Raw genomic sequence first — 19,211 nt, 5'->3', positions numbered from 1 at the left:
TTAAAAGCTGATCAGGCCAAAAGGGAGGAGTTGATGCATTTCCAAATTCTGTTTGGATAAAGTCATGCAGAGGAGGACATTAGATTCAGTCTCTTTCCCACAAAAACACTGAAGCATGTGCTGTGGATGTTGAGATCAGCCTCCTTTGAACTGAGAAACATCTATGAGTTGTCTTGAGTTCTTTAATTCAGGCGTGAGGTGGTTTTATCAGCTGTGAATGGCTATAACTCATGGTTGAAGCAAAATGGAATTATTCTTATTATTCCCTCACAGGGAAGCCATATCATTCAGTCTGTTCGTTTCTGTTTAATCATGTGATTTAAATGTGCTTCTGTTTCTCCCTCTGCAGATTCCAGACGGTCTAATTGGAGTTTGCTACGTGGATAGTCTCTATTAGGAGGAATGTGTTGTTTAAAATAAGTGTGTGTTTGCCCACAAGGATCTGATATCTCTCCACCTTTGACCTCTTTGAGGGCATAATTGCAGTATGGCAAGGTCTCTGTGACCTTAAGTATCCCTGAAAGAATCAACGGCAGGGTGTAAACATTTCATTTGAATACCAAAGATACCTGGAATATTACAATCTTCAATTGCAAAGCAGTTGACCATGGCAACCAAATGGAAAGTATCCATGGAAACCACAAACTCTCTCTGGCTCTTGTTTTGGACCATATGGATTTTTTTGGCTGGAGTTTTACATGCAACCGTGGTTAATGAAGATGATGTCACGGCACGCATCAGTTTCTCATATAGTAAGTGCATGAATTAATTAGTTATTCAGCAGTTGCTTTCTTATCCAAAGCTATTTACTCTTCACTTACTACTGTAAAGGCCCGTTCACACCCAATAATGAAAACTATAATGATAAAGATATAGTTCTAAATATAAAAGAAGGTAACACTTTATTTTAATGGTCCCCTTTAGACATTTTGTTGACATTAAAGTACGTTACACCTAATACTCATCAGAGTATTAGTAGACTGTCTGCTCAATATCTACTAACACTTTATTTTGATGGTTCCCCAACACACATTTTACTGGCATAAGTAACTGTGCAAGTACATGTAAACTTATTCTGCTAACCAGAACCCCTTATTCTACTAACCCTACCCCTACTCTTAACAGTCAACTAACTCATAATACTCAACTAATACTCCAATGCGAGTTAGTTGACATGTAACTTTACTTATACCCAAGAGAATGTCTAAAGGGGACAGTTAAAATAAAGTGTAACCTAAAAGAATAGCAGATGAAGAACTATAACTATAACAGCACAGAAACGATATCATTGGAATCACTTTCAGAATGTTTTTTTCTAGCTGATGAACGATAAAACAATGACAGCCAATCAGAATCCATCCTGCTTGAAAGAGCTTGAGCATTTTAAGTGGCAACAATATTATACAGGGTTCCTACGCAATTTGGAAAAGTATGGCATTTGATTTGAGTAATTTCCAGGTCTGAGCAGGTATAGAAAAAAGAAAGCAGTGTATGGAAAAATATTTGCATTTCCAGACTATTGCCCCTATTTTTTATAATTATAGTTTTCTATAATAGAAAATTGAGAATTTAATGAAATTAAATTTATCATACAAGAAGTGTTTTCATGGCAGCTGTTTAGTGATTCTTTAGTGATTGTCAAACACGACTGCCACTATTGCGCCAACAGCCCATTTGCTGTGTAGTTTCTTGGCCGCCACAGAGTACGTGTTAAAGCAGACCTAAGGCTTTGAAAAATGATGTACTTCCCTAACAAAAGCCAATTTTTTAACACTTTTACAATACCAGTCTTTTTTATAGACCCTTGAACTTGGCAAATAGGACAATGCACACAGCCATATTGTGCCATCAGCCCATTTAGTGTCATGGTTTCTCTACCGCCCCAGAGGATGCATTAAATTGGACATTAGGTCTTGCTATTAGAGGTACTACCCCAAAGAAATAGATCTCTATTAATTCATATGCATCCATGATCTCGTTTTATTTATAGTAAGATGGCAGTGACGCTCAAAGGAAATAGGTTATATATAAAACTAGAAATTGTAATGTGTAGACAAGCAAAAAAAATCCCATGTGTTTGTTGACCCCTGAGAAAATTAACATATTTACAGATTACTGTACTATATACCAAATTTAAAGCTCAAAATAATGTTGTATGAACCATTAATGTTAAATATGGTCTGAAAATCTACAGAGAGGTTTGGAAATTTGAGTCTGGAAAAGTATGGAATTTTGAAATGGAAAAATGTATAGGAATTCTTACCAATGCTGCATTTATTTGATCAGAAATAAAGTAAAAACAATAATATTGTGAAATATTATAACAATTTAAACACTTTTCTATTTTAAAGTGTGATGCAAAGATTCCTGTGATGGCAATGGCAATCATTACTCCAGTCTTCAGTGTCACTTGATCGTTTAGAAATCATTTTAATATGCTGATTTGGTGCTCAAGCAACATTTCTTATTATTATCAATGTTGTAGTATCAATGTCACAGTTTTGCTGCTTAATATTTTTGTGGAAGCCATGATATTCTTTTTATCTTTGAAGAATAGAATAGCATTTGAAATGGAAATGTTGTATAAAATGGCATTTTATGCTCACAAAAGCAGCAATGTCAGTAATGCGCACTGCATTCAGTGGAAGAAGCTCTGCTGGCCCAGATTCCCTCAGACTACCACTCATCTGCTATAATTTAGCTCAATTTTAGGGCTACTTGAACTGCCATGATGTTTCTTATTCCCGAAAGACCCATTACGAGACTGTTCCAAATGTTGCGTTCACTCATCTTAGCCAAACAAACAGGCGGGTTTAATCCTTGATTGTAAACATTTACAAGAGCTATTAGAACCATTTGCAAACCCTGGCTGGTGTACTGTATCAGAGTAACAGTCATGCTCATTAATCATTTGAGGTTGAAATGCAAATGTAATGGTTGTACTTAGAACAAAACGGCTTGTAAAAGGTTTTATGTCAGTAAACACTGACGTTAGTGACCTCTGTGCCTTGCCAGGAAAACCTTCTGGACATGCGAACCGACATCATTTTAAAGGGTCGGTTTGTGTGCCAGGTTTGTGTAGTTTTGAAGGAGCATTCCATGTGAGGAATGCAAGATGCTTTCTGAATGTACTGTAAGGCTTTATTTAGACACTGATTAAAAAAAAATATATATATATATATATATAAATATATATGTGCGAAACATTAAGATTTTTTTGGATAACATTGATTTTTGTTCTTTTTATGAGGTGTACGAAGCAATATTTTTGCCTCTGGTTGTGTTCAGATGCAGAAGGGCGATCAGTGAGAGAGTTCTCTGTGGATGGTGTGTATAACTATTCAACTCTTCTGCTGAGCCCAGATAAAAACAAGATCTACGTGGGAGCCAGGGAGAACATATTCTCTCTCAGCCTGGACAACATCAGTGTGACGTATCTACAGAAAACAGTAAGTGCGTGCGAGAATGTTTGTAGTAGTGTGTAGGAGTGCATTTTGATGGTACTCAGTGTTGTTTTGTCTCTTCTGCAGCTCACATGGAGCACTCCAGAAAGGAAGAGGAAGGAGTGTATCTTCAAGGGAAAGGACCCCCAGGTATAAGTGTGTTGCGATTATTGTTAATATAAATGTGACGCAATATATTAAAACAACAAACTAAAAGATAATCTGCCTCTTATGTGTTTCAGACTGACTGTTTTAACTACATCAAGATTTTACTGCATTTGAACAGCACACACCTGTATGTGTGTGGAACATATGCCTTCAGCCCCATCTGCGCTTACATTGTGAGACATCTCTTTTTTTTTCTTTTTTTTAATCTATTTTAAAAATTAAGTTCTTAGAAATGTCCTCTCTATATGCATGTCTGATTCATATAGTTTTGTAAAAACTTGAGAATTTAAATTTAATGTCTCTAAAAATGTGGTATTACGTAAACAGTATTAATATATAAAAGTGATTTTTTTTTAAGTAAAACTAATCTGATATTCATATATATCTGATAGTCATGAAGGTCTGTTTACAGTTTCTCTAAAGTGTCATTTATTTTATTTTTATTATTATTGTTGTTGGTTTTTACACAAACACACACACATATATTATATTTTGGGACAGTTATTTCACCGTAATGTTTTACCTTTTTCCCCAAAAAGAAATATTTAAATAAATAAAAAAATTAAATTTCAACCGGAAATTAAAAATGAGGTGTATTTAAGTCGTTGTGTATTTAAATAGCTTTTTCTAATGTATTTTTGAATAAAATAATATATAGGACAAAAAAACTGAGCTTTATGTCATTGACCCATTTGTGCAAGTGTATCTGGTGTCATTTGATTTAACGAACGAATGATGTGTTTGGGTTTTTCGTGAAATTTGTAGAACATTTCAAGTTTCTCTCTGGAAAGAGATGAAAAGGGGGAACCCGTTATGGAGGATGGCCGTGGACGCTGTCCATTTAATCCAGAATACAGATCTACAGCTATTACAGTGGGTGAGTATACTAATGCAAAAACATTGCAATCTTTTTGTTTGAACTTCATATATAAACATTGAGTTTGATGAAAAGGTTGATTTAGTGTTAATGAGCACTTGAATTTTTTGTGTTATAGATGGGGAACTGTACACTGCTACTGTCAGTAACTTCCAGGGAAATGAACCCACCATATATAGGAGTCTAGGGACTGGCACCCCTCTCAAAACGGAGAACTCTCTCAACTGGCTCCAGGGTAAATATATACAAACACACACACTTCCTCACAAGGGACCTTCTAAGAGATTAATATCTAAAAATAAATGCCAGCATCAGTGATTACAGAACCATGCTTTCTCACGCATGTTGGAAACAGAAAATTGCTGACTGATACTGATGTTAAATTAACAGTTGTACAGTTTTGTTTTCTGGAATATGGTGAATGAAAATGTTTGTGTGTGTGTGTGTGTGTGTGTGTGTGTGTGCGTCAGACCCAGCGTTTGTAGGTTCTGCTCATATTACAGGTCAAAACAGTGAGAGAAGTGATGATCAGATCTATTTTTTCTTCAGTGAGATGGGAAAGGAGTTCGACTTCTTTGATAACACTATAGTGTCCAGGATTGCACGTGTGTGTAAGGTAAGATGGCGTGTTTAAGCAGTTCACACGGTGTTGATAAAGTCAGCATAAACCTGAAAAGAAAAAAAACACACGTACTGACACACATACAGAAATCCCAATATATCCACTATCAGTATACCAGATGAAACAGGTACATATTTTCATATTTTTTAGTAAATTGTTGGGACACTTCTGAAACCGGGGCGTCTGGTCACCCTAGTTTCATGTTAATTTAAGAAGCAGATGAACAAGGTGAATCACAGAAGGCTGTGAACTCTGCCCTATTAATTTCACATATGTGTTACTTTCCCACCCGTTGACGCTCCCTGCCTCCCTGACTTCCATGGGAGTACATTGATAATACCATGTTTGTTTGTTTTTTGACATGTACCAAGGTATTACAATATTATTATTTGAAATACCCTGGATAATTATATAAATACTATAGTATATTAATATGATAATCGGTCAGTACTGTGCTATCACTATCTGAAACTGTCACTGTACCATTGGCAGCTACTTCAACAATACTTCCCCCCTCAGGATGCTCTGAAACCAGGGCTAGAGTTCTAATGCCCCCTAGTGGTCCTTTAGAGTATTATAAAATATTGTAAGAGGAAAATATGTTGAAAGCGTTAAATCAGATGCTTGTGTGTTTTTTTTTGTTTAACCTCAGGAGGATCAAGGTGGAGAGAGAGTCCTGCAGAAGAAATGGACCACATTTCTTAAAGCTCAACTCTTGTGTTCGCTACCTGATGATGGTTTTCCTTTCAACATCATTCAGGATGTATATGTGCTTCCAGCCCAACGCAAGAAAAACACACTCCTCTATGCAGTGTTCACTTCTCAATGGTATGCGGAAAAATAGAGAGGGGCACAGGAAGATAATGTTTTTCTGTACTAATACTATATACTAGAAACTGTCTGCTCTAATTTAACACTGCAAATTCTAGTGTGTCTGTTCTAAAATGTAAACTTTTTTCGCTATATTGTTTGTAGGAGTAAAGGTCTAGCAGGCAGTTCAGCAGTGTGTGTGTTCAGCATGGATCAGGTAGAACAAGCGTTTACTGGCCGTTACAAAGAGGTGAACCGAGAGACACAGCAGTGGTACACACACACTCACTCTGTACCTGAACCACGACCTGGAATGGTAAGATGACACACACTCCCATATACACTTTACCAGTTCTGTATAAGCGGGAAGGATTTTATAGTTTCTGTGAAGCTTTTTGTGAAGATTGCCCCCCCCCTTTCTACAGTGTATTACCAATGCTTCAAGGCAGCTGGGAATAGACTCATCCCTGGATATGCCAGATAAGGTACTAAACTTTGTGAAAGACCACTTCCTGATGGACAGACCTGTCAAAAGTCAGCCTGTGCTCTTCACGCACTCTGTGCACTACACACAAATCGCTGTACACCACGTGCAAGGCCTCCACAGAGCTTACGATGTGATGTTCATCGGCACAGGTATGTTGTGTTTTTTGAGTGTCTGATTTTCTCTGATTTCAATTTCTTTTCTAATTAGCTGTTGATGTTGTGCGCTGTGATTTGACAGATGATGGACGTTTACAAAAGGCTGTGAATGTAGCTGGTACGATGCACATCATTGAGGAGATCCAACTGTTCCCAGAAAAACAGCCTGTACAACACATTGAGCTGGATTCGGCTAAGGTGAATGTGTGCCTATTAAATAATGTATTAAATACCACAAACTAATAATGAAAAATACTTTTACTGCATTTATTAACCTAGGTTAATGTTAATTTCTGCATAAACTACATTTCATATTCATTAGCATGAATAATTAACAACAATCTGTGGTATATTTAACAAAGGTATTTTAATAAATGCTGTAAAATGATTGTTACTTGTAGGTTCTTAATAACTAATGCATTAACTATAGTGAACAAAAAGTGTTACTGTTTATTTGTACTTATGAAAAGGTGCATTCATTTTATTCACTACCATTCAAAAGTTAGGGGTCAGTAAGATATTTTAATGTATAAGTCATATACTATTGTCTTATACTTGCCAAAGCTATATTTAATTAGTTAAAAATACAGTACAAAATGTAATTTTATTTCTGTGATGGCAAAGTTGTATCATTTTATAACATTATAAATGAAAATATGGTCACCTTTCATCAGTTGAACGCATCCTCGTTCAGAAACAAATGGTACTTGTTACTCGCCCCAAACTTTTGCACAGTAGTGTATTTGAATTACACATTTACTTGCACTTGTTCTCTACAAAGATTGTATTTCAATCTCTTACTCTCAATCCTCTCTATCAACAAACAGGGTTTGTTATTTATGTCATCACACTCTGGTATTGTCCAGTTGCCTGTAGCAAACTGCAGTTACCATAACAACTGTGGCGAGTGTGTTTTGGCCAGAGACCCATACTGTGCTTGGACAGGAACACACTGTACTGACGTCACACGAATCACACCACAAAAGTAAGTCTTCCCTGTTTCAAATTATCTATTGAATAAATAATTTTCAGTACCAATACCAATCTTTTACCATCCTATGTGTGTTTCAGACAATGGCAGCAAGATATTGAGGAGGCTGACACTTCATCAAAATGTAACGGCACAATGTTCAGTGTGGACTCTGAAAGCTCAGGTAAACCTGCAAATCCTTGCATATACATGCATCTTATCATCCGTCTGAATATGTTATAGTATATATTTCTTCTCTCTTTCTAGTGTTACCACTTTCTTTCCCAAATTCCCAAGCATCTAATTGTGAGATCATCATCGTCCCAGCTAACACCCTTCGCCTGCTGCCCTGCAATCTTCGCTCCAATCATGCCCACAGAAAATGGTTATACAAGCCAGATGTAGGTCACTTCCTGTTCCCCAGCCCAGATGGTGGATTAGTAGTCAGCGGCCGAGCAGGCGGAGATGAGGTCTTCTCTTGTTGGTCAGGAGAACATGGCTTCTGGCAACTTTTGGCCAATTACTGTGTAAAGGCAGAGCCTTTATCCGAGACCACAACCAATACTGGGCAGATGGATGCACCTCTTATAATCCAAAGCATATCGTCGGACATCCTGTCCGGTGAATCGGCACGCTCTGCTCAACCTCGCATAAAGACGTATGCCACAGAGCTGGCAGTAGTGTGTGTTTTGTTAGCTGTGTGTGTGCTTTCGTTCGGGCTGTCGGTAGCCTATAGACACAGGGGCCGGATGAAGGAGGTACTAAGAGGGGGAGAACAAACTGGAGGAGCCCAAAAGAGCACAGTCAGGCCTGGGGAGAGTGTGCCCCTCAATGCTGGTGTGCTTCCAACCTCCCCATCCGACCACAAAAGCTACCAGACTTTGGAGGAAAACTGCGGTTACATAATCGCTCCATTAGAGACAAGCACGCAGCACAACTCCAAGGAAGCACAGACACTCGCCCAAACGCCACAGAATGGGTTCAAAGAAAGTCATGTGGAGGTCAGTGACATTAGCCCTCGCCCCCGGGTACGACTGGGCTCTGAGATCAGAGACTCTGTGGTTTAAAACATAGACATTGCCAATGAGTTTATATGATTTATGCATAAACAATCTAACAGTCTTAATGTTCACTTGGGCAGCTTTCATGAAGACTAAGCGTACTGAGCCCTGAGTATTAAGAATAGATGTGACGTGCTCAGTGTGCGAATTGCCAAATTTGAGTTATTCAAGACAATGCCCTCAAATCTACTCACATCTGGAGAAAGAGTGGACCAGATGGATTGAGCAGAGAGAAATGGGCAACAAGCCTTCTTGTGTGACTGGTACTGGTGCTTTATCACTGCCAAGACTTGAGTAATGATGCTTCACTCAAGGTGAAAAAAAGAAAAGGTTTATATGCCTATTTGTATTACTTTGCCATTTTTGTGCAAAGATTCAATGCATACGTGTTTAATGAGGGTATTTTAATCTTAAAAGCTGACTATGAAAACAAAAGCCCATCCTCTGCAGATTGTCATTATACCAGCATTGAACACCAGGCAGTTCAAACCAGAGAGCTTGTTAGTGTCGCAGAACTTGGTAACTTTCTAAACAATTTTAGAAATCATTTTTATTTATTTTTTATCAATTTCTTAGGCCTTTTGGGGAATTAGTATGTTAGTGTTTTCTATTCTGTGATTCAAATGTGTTCTTATTAGTAAAGTGCCTGGTGTTAAATACTGGTCTGTGTATGAAAATTTGAAATGCGAAAAAAATCATATTTGCTTTTAGAACAAATGTAGCAAGTGTGTATGAGCATCAAGAAACAATGTTTCTTAATACTTTTGAATGTACATTTGAAGAGCACAAGTACGCGATTATGTCTTGCCACACAGGTTGGTGGCAATTGTGTTCAGTGCAGCATATAGTGCAGTGGATGGAGTCTAAACAGACAGAAACAAAGACAATGATACGGTACAATAGTACAATACAACAAAATTACAGTCGAAACAGTATTGTTGGCATTTGGTAAAGAGTGAGGTATACTGCAAGAGAAAAGAATGATACACATTGTGGATGAATTTGATGTAAATGTACGAATGCATGTAGGAAATCATAAGTGACTAATACAGTGAAATAATTTGGAGATTCCAGTTGGAAAAGGCTGAAAACGTCTGTAAATTTGCAATCTGCTTTAGGGTTAAAAAAGAAAATGTAGAAGAACATGGTTACGTTAATGGGTCATCCATACTTAAAACAAACCCTCTCTGACACAAACACTAACTTCGCTATTATAGACTTCCACTTGGAAAAATCGTTTTAATCCACATTAACCGTGACATGTTTGATGTTGTTTAATCATGTGTTACATTCCACTGTGTTTTCAGCTTTTGTGTTTTGAATGGAAAATGTAAAGTAGATTGTGATTTTATATACTTTGACACTGTTTTGCTGTTGTTTTACATTGTACATTCACGCACTTTATTTTTTCTACCAGTATTTGTAAGCTGTAAATGAGGTAGGCCACTGTCAACGTCTTGGTTTCGTAGTCAATGTTTGTACATTAAAAGAAGGTGTAAAATAGGTCTGAAAGAGTGTCTCCACAGTCTGACATGCAAAATAAAATTTTGCATAAACTTGATCGGCCAGTCTGACTGTCTTTCGAATTAAGGTCATTTCATATGCAGTTGAGAAAAAAAATCAGAGAGCTTCTTATGATCGATTTATGTTCTTGAAATAAGACCAAAACATTTATTATACATGATAATTATACACTGAGGTCCAAAACCTGAAACTGCACTCAAAAACTGAGATTTAAAAATCTAATTGAAACTTAAGAGTTTAAAATACTAAGAAACATTTCAAATCAAATTGTAATGTGGATAATATAATTTTTATTAAAAAAATAAATGTGTAAAAATTATAACAGAAGCAGGATTCTTACTGATATCATCAGATTGAAGAATATATTACATTACATTTATCAGAATTCACAACCCGTGGAGTGCTTTTACAGAGATTTAGAATAATGCATATTAATGTGCAAGATCAATTAATTTCCAGCCATTGCTTTTCCATTGAGCATTTTTAACATCAACATGAGAATAGATGGAAACAAATTTAATGACAATAAAGGTTAATGCATTAATACGGCCTAATATGAAACATTTCTCTCAAACAGACTTATTTAGATGGTCAGTGAAATATTCTGCAGTGATGGCATCTCTAACAGCTCTGCCAGCAGGATGGTCCCGAGTAATGGGGTCAACATCATCATCATCAGGGGAGAGATAATATTCATCTGGCACTCGCTCCTTCCTTATAGTGGCTATGTTGTGAAGGACAACACATGCACCCACAATCTGAGATGCCCGCTCTGGTGACACTCTCAGGTCACGAAGACAGTTAAACCGTGCCTTTAAAATGGCAAGAGTTGTGTCAATCTTGAGCCTGGTTTGACTGAGGGCCACGTTAAAGTCATGCTGTGGTGTTGTCTCAGGGTCAGGGTAGGAAGTCATCAGAAAGCTCTGACATGCGTAAGTCTCGTCTCCCACCAGCAGACCGTCAAACTGCCCTGTCAAATGAACAGAAAAAAAAGTGTCACAATAACAGTCCATTTCTGTAAAGTGTTGTCTACTGTTCCCATTTTACCATACCTTCCTGTAAACGCTTGCACAACGACGAGTTCTCGAAAATCTGGTTGTCATGCATTGAGCCAGGCCATCTGGCATCCAGGCTTGTGACCATACACTGATGGTCACAAGTAATCTGTAATGAACACACTGCTGGTGAGTCCCACGTTTTACCATTACAATAATTCAAGTGGATGCATATTGGTTAAATGCAATATACCTACCTGAACATTGAGGCTGTGAGTAGCCTTCCTGTTAAGATAATTAGCCTCAATTTCTTTTATTGGAGTCGAGATTGGAATGTGTGTGCAATCTATTACTCCAATAGCTCTAGGGAATCCTTGCAAAAGATCACAGCATTACCAACTCTTAATATCGATCATTATTTATGGTGTATTATTGGTGTGTTGATCAATCTTACCAGCTATATTGGAGAAGCCCTCTTTTATGGCCACAGTGGGTAAATGACCAGGAAACACAACGAAAGTGTTCAGATATTTCTGGAGTGCGATAACTACCCTACGAATTGTTCGGCAAACTGTGTTCTTGCTGAGCTTCTCGGCATCGCCCACTTCATACAGGTATGTACCACTCGCAAAGAAACGCAAAGCAATACAAATCATTTGTGGGACAGTGGTCGCATGGCTTCGCCGCGTCGGGTTCTTAATATGGGGCTCTAGAAGCCGACAAAGATACAACATTCCCTCCGCCGAAAATCGGTATTTCTCGTGTAAGTTCGCGTCAGAGAATGCTAGGGGGTTTTGTTTATCTCTAAGAATTCTTTCTCTTCGTAAAGCCCTTTGTACAATTTGGGCTCCGATATCTACAGGATTATCCAGAAACGGTGAAGCCATTTTGCTACTAGTAGTACGCTTACTATGAGAATGGACTTGGTTACGTCAGAGTTATGTCACTTTGCTCACAGCTGATTGGTCTAATATCTGTCTACGAGCTGTTATCATGAATGAACGATGAACAAAAGAGGTGTCTTGAACAAAACCTGTCCCAGAGCAGTTTAACGTGTAGCATTTATTTTTACCATGGCTGTGTAAAATAAAAAAGTAATCTTTCTTGAGTTGAGAAGGCTGCTGTAGTTGATGGTTTATTGAACGAATTGTTTGTGAGTCGGATCTTTTTTCTGGTCTGAACGATTTATAAATCAGACTGATTCACTAAGAATCAGATTTCACTGGTGTAAAAGTTTAATAGCAGAAATGTTAAACCTGCTTATATGAAACTGTTGTCAACACACACATTGTTTATAGTTAGACACACTTATTCTCTTAATTATTGTATGATCTGAATCATTGCTGCAACAAACTGAACTTAGTCACAGTCAGTTACAACACCCTTATTACTAAAACTTAATTGAAACCGTATTAAACAGGAAAATGTGTACATATGGCTTTCTTTTATTGTTGTAAATATGCAACGCCATGATGTCAGCGATCACGAGCTGTTCGAAAGAAGCGATTCGCTAGCCCCGCCTCCTCTGTGCAAAACCCCGCCCCCCGAAGACATTTCAGCAAATCAAAATATTCGACTCAATGTCTGATCTAAAACAGCATCCCATGCGTGGTCAGATTCAGAGCGTGTGGTTTCTTATGGGGCCGGGCACCTAATTCAGTGATTCTTTCAAGTAGCAGCAAGTAAGGACATTTTCTGTAAAAGCTGACTGCATATTTAACGAGGGTAACCACACATTTCAGTTTTTTTGTGACACAGGCCTCATATATTATGCTTTTGCATGCCCACAGGATTATTTATATACTAACAGTGGTGGCATATGCATTATTAGTCCGTTCCAACAGGGTACCCTATGGACACCACAATTATAGCGCATTATGTCAAAGCCAACTTATAGTATATGAAGAGATTACTGACATTCCAAATAAGTAGAAAACAAATAATGATGAATGAGTAAAAATGTACTTATCTACCTGTTATGCCAGTAGAGAAGCTGGCACTGAGAGTTCACTACTGCTTTTAAACATCAAATCAGTCTGATTAGAAACATGCACTGCATTATTTGAACAGTCAATAATCATGTTGGAACTGCTTAACAGTTATATGGTTAAGGGTTGCGGTTTATAGAAATTTGCCCTCAAACGCTAGTTAATTCCGTAAAAATAAGGAAAGAAAAAAAATTGAATTGTTGAAAACCTTAAATTCTTAAACACACATGCATATAGTATTATAGGGATAACAGTTTAATTGGTAGGTGTGCATTAAAATGTACATTTTTATTAAGAAGGGCACTTTATACAAAAATACAAGATTACAAGTCCAGTCCAGACATTTTGAGACTCCCATTTATTTGGGCTTGCTCGGATTATTTGAACATAAGAAACTCTCTCCTCCTCCATAGCTGAACACAAATCATTATGTACTGTAAGGTTGATATGCCCTTTCAAGCACATTATGGAGTTTGGGATGAAACATTAAAGAATCAAAGTCTCCACATCTACACAATGAAAGATTTTTTTTTTCTTGACAAAAGGAAAAAAGATCTTGGATGCCATGTCGGTCACAACCCCATCCACTGGTTATTTGGCTTTAGGGTCTCCTTTCTCATTTGCCTTTTTTTGCTTCTGCTGCATGATTTCAGCATCTCTGAAATACAAAAATAAATAAATCATATTCGCATTCAGTAGGATGCGCTTTGTAATTCCAAGCATCTATATGTTATTGTTCTCTAGTTTAGAGGTACCTTTGCTTACGAGCAGCTGCTGAGAGGCCATCCTCATTTCTCTTCCCTTTGGTAGTATCAGTTTGCTTCTTAGCATTCTTTTGACGGGCAAGCTCACGCTGATTTCCCCCTGCAGGACGAGAGATTTCAACACTCTTAATGGCTTGTTCATACTCTACTCCCTTGAAAAGACAAAGATTGCACAGGATTGAACATGTATCAACAAGAAGATGCCACTTTGTTTAAAATCTCCAATCTGCCATCGGCAAATCTATCCAGTGTCAAGAATTCTATTTAGAGAACGAGGAAGGTTGATGCTGTGTACAGTATAACACGTAAACCCAAATCTGTGTACAGTATAATCATGTGTGGCAGTGAGGCGACGTGGCAATGAAGGCGCCAGAGAGAGCCTTCAAAATAACAACATCCGCACAAAACGATAGACTACCTACTATCGCCGATATCACAAAATAAACTACATCCTGATGTCTTATAAGATAAAAAATATCTTCGCTGTATTTGCTGGATGGCATTAATGTTGCATTACAATTGACGATATAATTTAAGTTTGCTAATGTTAAACATCTGTCAACTTTTCAACTTTTTGACAATGTTTTAAAAAGTTTTCCGTGTCGTAGTATATATATATAAATAAATAGTTTTAACTAACACCCTAAATCTGCATTTTGTCTGGTTTAGAAGCTTAATCTTGTGATTTCCTTTCGTGAACTTTACACAGAATAAGCTAGCAGGCTAGTTGGTTAGCTAGCCTTGCTATTGCATTGCTCCTGAAACCTGGATTCCATTAAAGTACTTACATTAGTAACAGTAGAAGCTTGATATAATGTCAACCGAATTAATAAAAATCAATACCCACTCGTCATGATCGCTCTTTTGTTGTCGCCGGAGCGCAAAGCTCAACCAGGCGTTACCTCTGGTACTTGTGATGGCTGGCGGACCCGAAGTCAATTCGGAAGATTTACGACAACGCAGTGTCGGAACACAGCAGTACGTTTCCAAGTGGACGTCATTACGTCACATGAAGATGTTAAAGAGTCAACAACTTATTTTACTAAAGTATATTATAAACATGTAATATCTGTATTTTTTGCAAATGTAAAAAAAGAAGAAGCAATTTTACTAAATAAATAAACAAACAAACAAACAAACAAACACTTCTGCACGTTTATTCAGAGATAATAGGAATTATAATAGGGACTAATATTTTCGCTTTATTCTCTGAATCTCGTTGATGAGATCTGATCTACCTGATTTTACCATTTACAATTTCACCAAATTATAATAATTTGTACCGTCATACCTCTCAAATATCTATTTTTGTATTACAGTAACATTTTAATGTTGTATTCCTGGGTAATATTTTCCAAATCATTATTTCTCATCAAAATCAAAATATTTAAATTCTAAAATATATTTATATCTATATTAAAATTTTGTTCAATGAAAGTGACTGAAATCTAGCATACAAGTCAATTTTTGTTTGGCATTTATGGAACTATGAATGTGTATTTCTGCTCAATTCAACAGAGCGACATAGTAACGCAATCTCCGTCATCTACGACTAAATTATATATGTAATTTATTGTAATAAATGTAATTTAAATTACTGTTATTTTGAACCTTCGCAGTGGAGTGCATGAATTTGCCCAGCAGATGGCACCAGTGCAATAGCGTCTCTTTCTTTGTTTCTTTCTTGGTTCTGTTCTTTCGAAGCCTTCGAAAGCTTTTTTTCATTTTAACAATGAAATACGGACACCAAACAATTTATTTATTTTGAACAATTTGTTGTTACATTTATTTCTTCTTCTTTTTGTTTGTTTGTTGAGAATGCCTGTTCAACTGTAGACGCCGGTAGACGCTAGTTTTTGCTTTGGGCCTTTTATTTTGTAATCTGGTGAGGTATTATCGTTGGTTACTTCATTCATTGTCGTTGCTTATTTTTGACACATGGCAGTATAAGTGGATATCTAACGCACTGTATCATCAGTCATGAAGCTTTATAGAGTGAACATGTCAGTGTGAAATTTGTACTTGGGTTACTCATTCTTCACAGATCTGATCATGTCGGCGGCGTGGACAGCGCGCCAGGGGGAAGTGGGTGATCTGAGAAGCAAGAGTAAAGATGAGCTCCTTGAGATACTCTCTCGACAAGAAAAGTTACTGTCTAATAAGTAAGTGAGGTCCTCTACCTTTTTATTTTATTTTAGCCCCATTACCCTGAATATTTAACCATAACGTATGTATATAAAACTACATTAAGATTACTGGCTAGAATATTGTGCTGCTTAAATATTCTGGATCATTCCAGGTCCACTCACTCACTGGCGCCCCCACTGTAAACTTTCTTATTAGTCGTGTAAATAACATAGATACGTGCATCATCCATCCCATGAGTGGCAGTGTACACTGCTGCACACAAAAGTTGGGGCAATTTATAATTCAAAGCAAAAACACCCCTTTTATATGTAATGCAAATTAATTTGTTACATTGTGGAAGTAATTGATGAATTTTGCAACATTAACACTGTTATTTTTCTATGTATTACTATCAAGCTGCTTTGAAAAAAGTCTAATGTTTAAAGTGTTATATAAATAAATATATCTAAATATGAATTGTACTTTTATGATCTTTTCAGGAGATTTGTTCAGAGCCTCCCAGATAAGGGAAAGAAGATTGCTGACTTTGTGGTGAAAGTACATCTTGCACTTGGACATCTGGAGGAGGAAGAGAGAAAACAAGCAAATTTAATCTCTGTCCGGACAGAGTTACAGGCTAAATATCAGCAAGCCCTTGCCAATCGGAGCACAGATAAGCATTTAGGCTCAAATTTGGACATGATTATTCCATCCCATGACGGAAAGGAAGCCAATGTTAATATTGATGAGGCTAACATACAGGAAAATGGTGGTTTGTTTGGCCAAGAGGAGTCTTTGACATCCCGGCTGCAGGTTGCTGAAACACTAGGAAAAGCCAGTGGGAATGCACCAGCCTCACTAATGAAAGACACAGAGCTTGTGGAGGCGTTTGGACGAGTAACACTTGCTGAAAGTAACCACTCCTCCAACCAAGGCACCATCAAAACCCTGCCTTCTAGTAAGCCCTTTCTGGGTAATCAGCTTCAGAAGAAACCACATTACGTAGAGGTCCTGGAGAGGACAGAGAAAAGTGTGAATATGAGGAAGCCCAGATTCAAACCAAACCAGTTAGTGGAACTACACTGTCATTGCATGGCTTTGTATTTATTTTATTTTTTAAAATAAATTGTAATTGAATACTACATTAATACACTTCATATTTACTTTACAAATTAAGTTTCTTTATAGTTTGTTATAGTTGTAATGAGAATATTGGTCCAGTTGTAATAAACATTGTCTTTTTACTTTGTTGGCGCACATTACTAGTCTAACTGTGAACAATAAATCTGCAAATTAATGCACCACAAAAATGTGTTTGTGTAGGTAATCTTTAGTCAATCTTCTTCCATTCCAATTAAGATATCTGATCTAGAATGTGAGGAATATGATTTTATGGATGTTTAACCTTAAACACTTTACTTGTATAGCTTCAGGTCTCAGGTTCATTTGCCCTTGCATGGTGCTAGTAACAGCTACGTCATGGGTTCAAGTCCCAGGAAATACATAAACTTTTAAAATCCATAGTTTAAATGCTCTGTAAGTCACTCTGGATAAAAGTGTCGGTTCTTTCTTTAGGTTAAGTGTAAAATCGACATCTACATCACCTAGTCAGGCCTCTGGCAGCACCACACCATTTACTGCAGAGGCCAGAAGACAACAAGACCGAAAACACCTGGATGACATTACTTCGGCTAAGCTTCCACCTCTGCACCACAGTCCTGCCCAGCTGCTGTCATTAGAGGAGTCTTCTGACCTTCAGCAAGAGCAGACCAGAAGGCACCTGGTAGGTTGAAGATGTTTTGCTCATAGATAAAGTGAGATTTGATCGATCAAAGTGATGAATGACATTTCTAAGCATCTGAGGCCTCAAAAAAAGTACTACTTTAATATTCCCGGCTGAGAGTATAAAACCTATACGTGTTTGCCTCTTGTGTGTTTTTGTTCCTGCCTCATTATGTATTCAGGAAGTAGTACATTCATGTAATTGTGAATGCTGTTCATTTCAGGAGTTGCAGGCCAAACAAGCTGCCCAGAAGCTGGCAGATGGTCTGAGTATCAGGATGGAGAGTTACAACCCAGAAGGAGGCCCACTGGAGGCCTACAGAGAGGTACATGATGATGGGGCCCAGCTTTCCTCAGAGGAGGACTGACCGTGGGGCCCTACAGGCAGGGTACTGGCTTGCTGATATGTTTGGCCTCTTGCCCTGGACCAGCTCTCGGCCTTGAGCCCATGCTTCAGGACCCTGGAGAGAGGCTTTTAAGCCTGAGGACAAGAGGATGTCTCTTCATGAACTGCACTGACAATGCTTTCAGATTCTGCCAGGGAAGATAAAACAGCAGGTTGAATCAAGTTGAGAGTTATTGTGTTGAAAACCCGAACATTTTTGCATGTGGAAATGTTACTATCCAACAGTAACAGATTATTTTGGCAAGCCAATTCTGAAAATCTACCTTGGCAGGTCCACACCTGTTGTCTTGTATAGAATAATATAATTTGAAGCTTTTATCAGCTGTACCTTCAAGGGTGTACTTCATGTGTTATTGTGAAGATGGTAATAGAATATTTTTGTATGACCTTTCTTAGTGTTTATTTAAAACAAAACCCTCTGAATTGACCTCCAAAGCTTGTGATTGGTTCTTTGAATCGGATAACAGAAACCGCAGTTTCATAAACTAAAGGTGGAAGCACTTAATGTTTTGTCACTTGATCGCAACAGCTTGGGAGACGTCTGTCTCCCTCCCTTTTTGCAGCATTGTTTTGATAACCGCCCCACTGGTTTGATTGGAATGAGTCAGCCGTCGTTTAAAGGGAGGGATGTTGTTATCAGTGCAGAAATCTGTGACATGCCTCAGATGATTAATATATGTAATGTGAAATATCGAGGCTTGAAGGAATTAGACCAATTGGTGGAGTACATCTGGATTGTATTTAGATCGTGTTACTGCATGAAGTGGCAATGCATTCTGGGATGGCAACAATAGACAGACGTGCCATATGGTAAATGCAATTTCCAAAGACATCAACACTGATAAAGAATACCTAAAATTCACTCTTTTATCCTCTTAGGATGTAAAAATGTTTTTGTTTTTTTTCAGGAATCTTTATATTTAGATGGAGAAAAAGGAGTTTGAAGGAAGGAAATCCAAATCCTCTCTTCTCTGCAGTTGATGACCTGTGATAACCTCTAGTAATTGCTTCTGCCCGTTGATGGGAACTGCT

The 19,211-nt window shown here is 37.6% G+C and overlaps 4 protein-coding genes across 4 annotated transcripts; 2 read left to right on the top strand and 2 right to left on the bottom strand.

Moving 5' to 3' along the window:
- The first annotated feature begins 322 nt into the window (after positions 1-322).
- On the top strand, positions 323-8,785 carry sema4bb (sema domain, immunoglobulin domain (Ig), transmembrane domain (TM) and short cytoplasmic domain, (semaphorin) 4Bb). The gene is made up of 14 exons (XM_056267363.1): positions 323-752; positions 3,289-3,449; positions 3,531-3,593; positions 3,686-3,784; positions 4,377-4,488; positions 4,607-4,723; positions 4,959-5,104; positions 5,763-5,938; positions 6,086-6,236; positions 6,346-6,556; positions 6,645-6,760; positions 7,390-7,547; positions 7,634-7,716; positions 7,800-8,785. Exons 1-14 carry the CDS (start codon positions 608-610, stop codon positions 8,597-8,599), a joined length of 2,538 nt encoding a protein of 845 aa, XP_056123338.1. The 5' UTR covers positions 323-607; the 3' UTR covers positions 8,600-8,785.
- Positions 8,786-10,521: 1,736 nt separating this feature from the next.
- Positions 10,522-12,039, bottom strand: harbi2 (harbinger transposase derived 2). The gene is made up of 4 exons (XM_056267364.1): positions 11,567-12,039; positions 11,370-11,485; positions 11,170-11,281; positions 10,522-11,087 (listed from the first exon to the last, which is right to left on the bottom strand). The coding sequence occupies exons 1-4, from the start codon at positions 11,997-11,999 to the stop codon at positions 10,687-10,689; spliced, it is 1,062 nt and encodes a 353-aa protein (XP_056123339.1). The 5' UTR covers positions 12,000-12,039; the 3' UTR covers positions 10,522-10,686.
- On the top strand, positions 11,283-18,606 carry polr2m (RNA polymerase II subunit M). Its single transcript, XM_056267365.1, has 5 exons — positions 11,283-11,301; positions 15,909-16,026; positions 16,492-17,058; positions 17,567-17,774; positions 17,998-18,606. Exons 2-5 carry the CDS (start codon positions 15,917-15,919, stop codon positions 18,139-18,141), a joined length of 1,029 nt encoding a protein of 342 aa, XP_056123340.1. The 5' UTR covers positions 11,283-11,301; positions 15,909-15,916; the 3' UTR covers positions 18,142-18,606.
- On the bottom strand, positions 13,335-14,866 carry serf2b (small EDRK-rich factor 2b). Its single transcript, XM_056267366.1, has 3 exons — positions 14,712-14,866; positions 13,856-13,964; positions 13,335-13,758 (listed from the first exon to the last, which is right to left on the bottom strand). The coding sequence occupies exons 1-3, from the start codon at positions 14,716-14,718 to the stop codon at positions 13,692-13,694; spliced, it is 183 nt and encodes a 60-aa protein (XP_056123341.1). The 5' UTR covers positions 14,719-14,866; the 3' UTR covers positions 13,335-13,691.
- Positions 18,607-19,211: the final 605 nt, after the last annotated feature.

Source organism: Rhinichthys klamathensis, unplaced genomic scaffold (assembly GCF_029890125.1).
Source record: "Rhinichthys klamathensis goyatoka isolate OS25496 unplaced genomic scaffold, OSU_Roscu_1.1 h1tg000258l_1, whole genome shotgun sequence".
Lineage (NCBI taxonomy): Eukaryota > Metazoa > Chordata > Actinopteri > Cypriniformes > Leuciscidae > Rhinichthys > Rhinichthys klamathensis.
This window is presented reverse-complemented; position numbering and strand designations above follow the sequence as displayed.

Coding starts and splice junctions, on each gene's coding strand:
- polr2m (XM_056267365.1), top strand. CDS start 15,917: ATGTCGGCGGCGTGGACAGCGCGCCAGGGGGAAGTGGGTGATCTGAGA. Junction 16,027..16,491: donor GAAAAGTTACTGTCTAATAA/GTAAGTGAGGTC, acceptor TGATCTTTTCAG/GAGATTTGTTCAGAGCCTCC. Junction 17,775..17,997: donor AGCAGACCAGAAGGCACCTG/GTAGGTTGAAGA, acceptor TGTTCATTTCAG/GAGTTGCAGGCCAAACAAGC.
- serf2b (XM_056267366.1), bottom strand. Junction 13,759..13,855: donor GCAGCTGCTCGTAAGCAAAG/GTACCTCTAAAC, acceptor TTTGTATTTCAG/AGATGCTGAAATCATGCAGC.
- sema4bb (XM_056267363.1), top strand. CDS start 608: ATGGCAACCAAATGGAAAGTATCCATGGAAACCACAAACTCTCTCTGG. Junction 4,489..4,606: donor ATCTACAGCTATTACAGTGG/GTGAGTATACTA, acceptor TTTGTGTTATAG/ATGGGGAACTGTACACTGCT. Junction 7,548..7,633: donor ACACGAATCACACCACAAAA/GTAAGTCTTCCC, acceptor TGTGTGTTTCAG/ACAATGGCAGCAAGATATTG.
- harbi2 (XM_056267364.1), bottom strand. CDS start 11,999: ATGGCTTCACCGTTTCTGGATAATCCTGTAGATATCGGAGCCCAAATT. Junction 11,486..11,566: donor GGGCTTCTCCAATATAGCTG/GTAAGATTGATC, acceptor ATCTTTTGCAAG/GATTCCCTAGAGCTATTGGA. Junction 11,088..11,169: donor GTGCAAGCGTTTACAGGAAG/GTATGGTAAAAT, acceptor TTCATTTGACAG/GGCAGTTTGACGGTCTGCTG.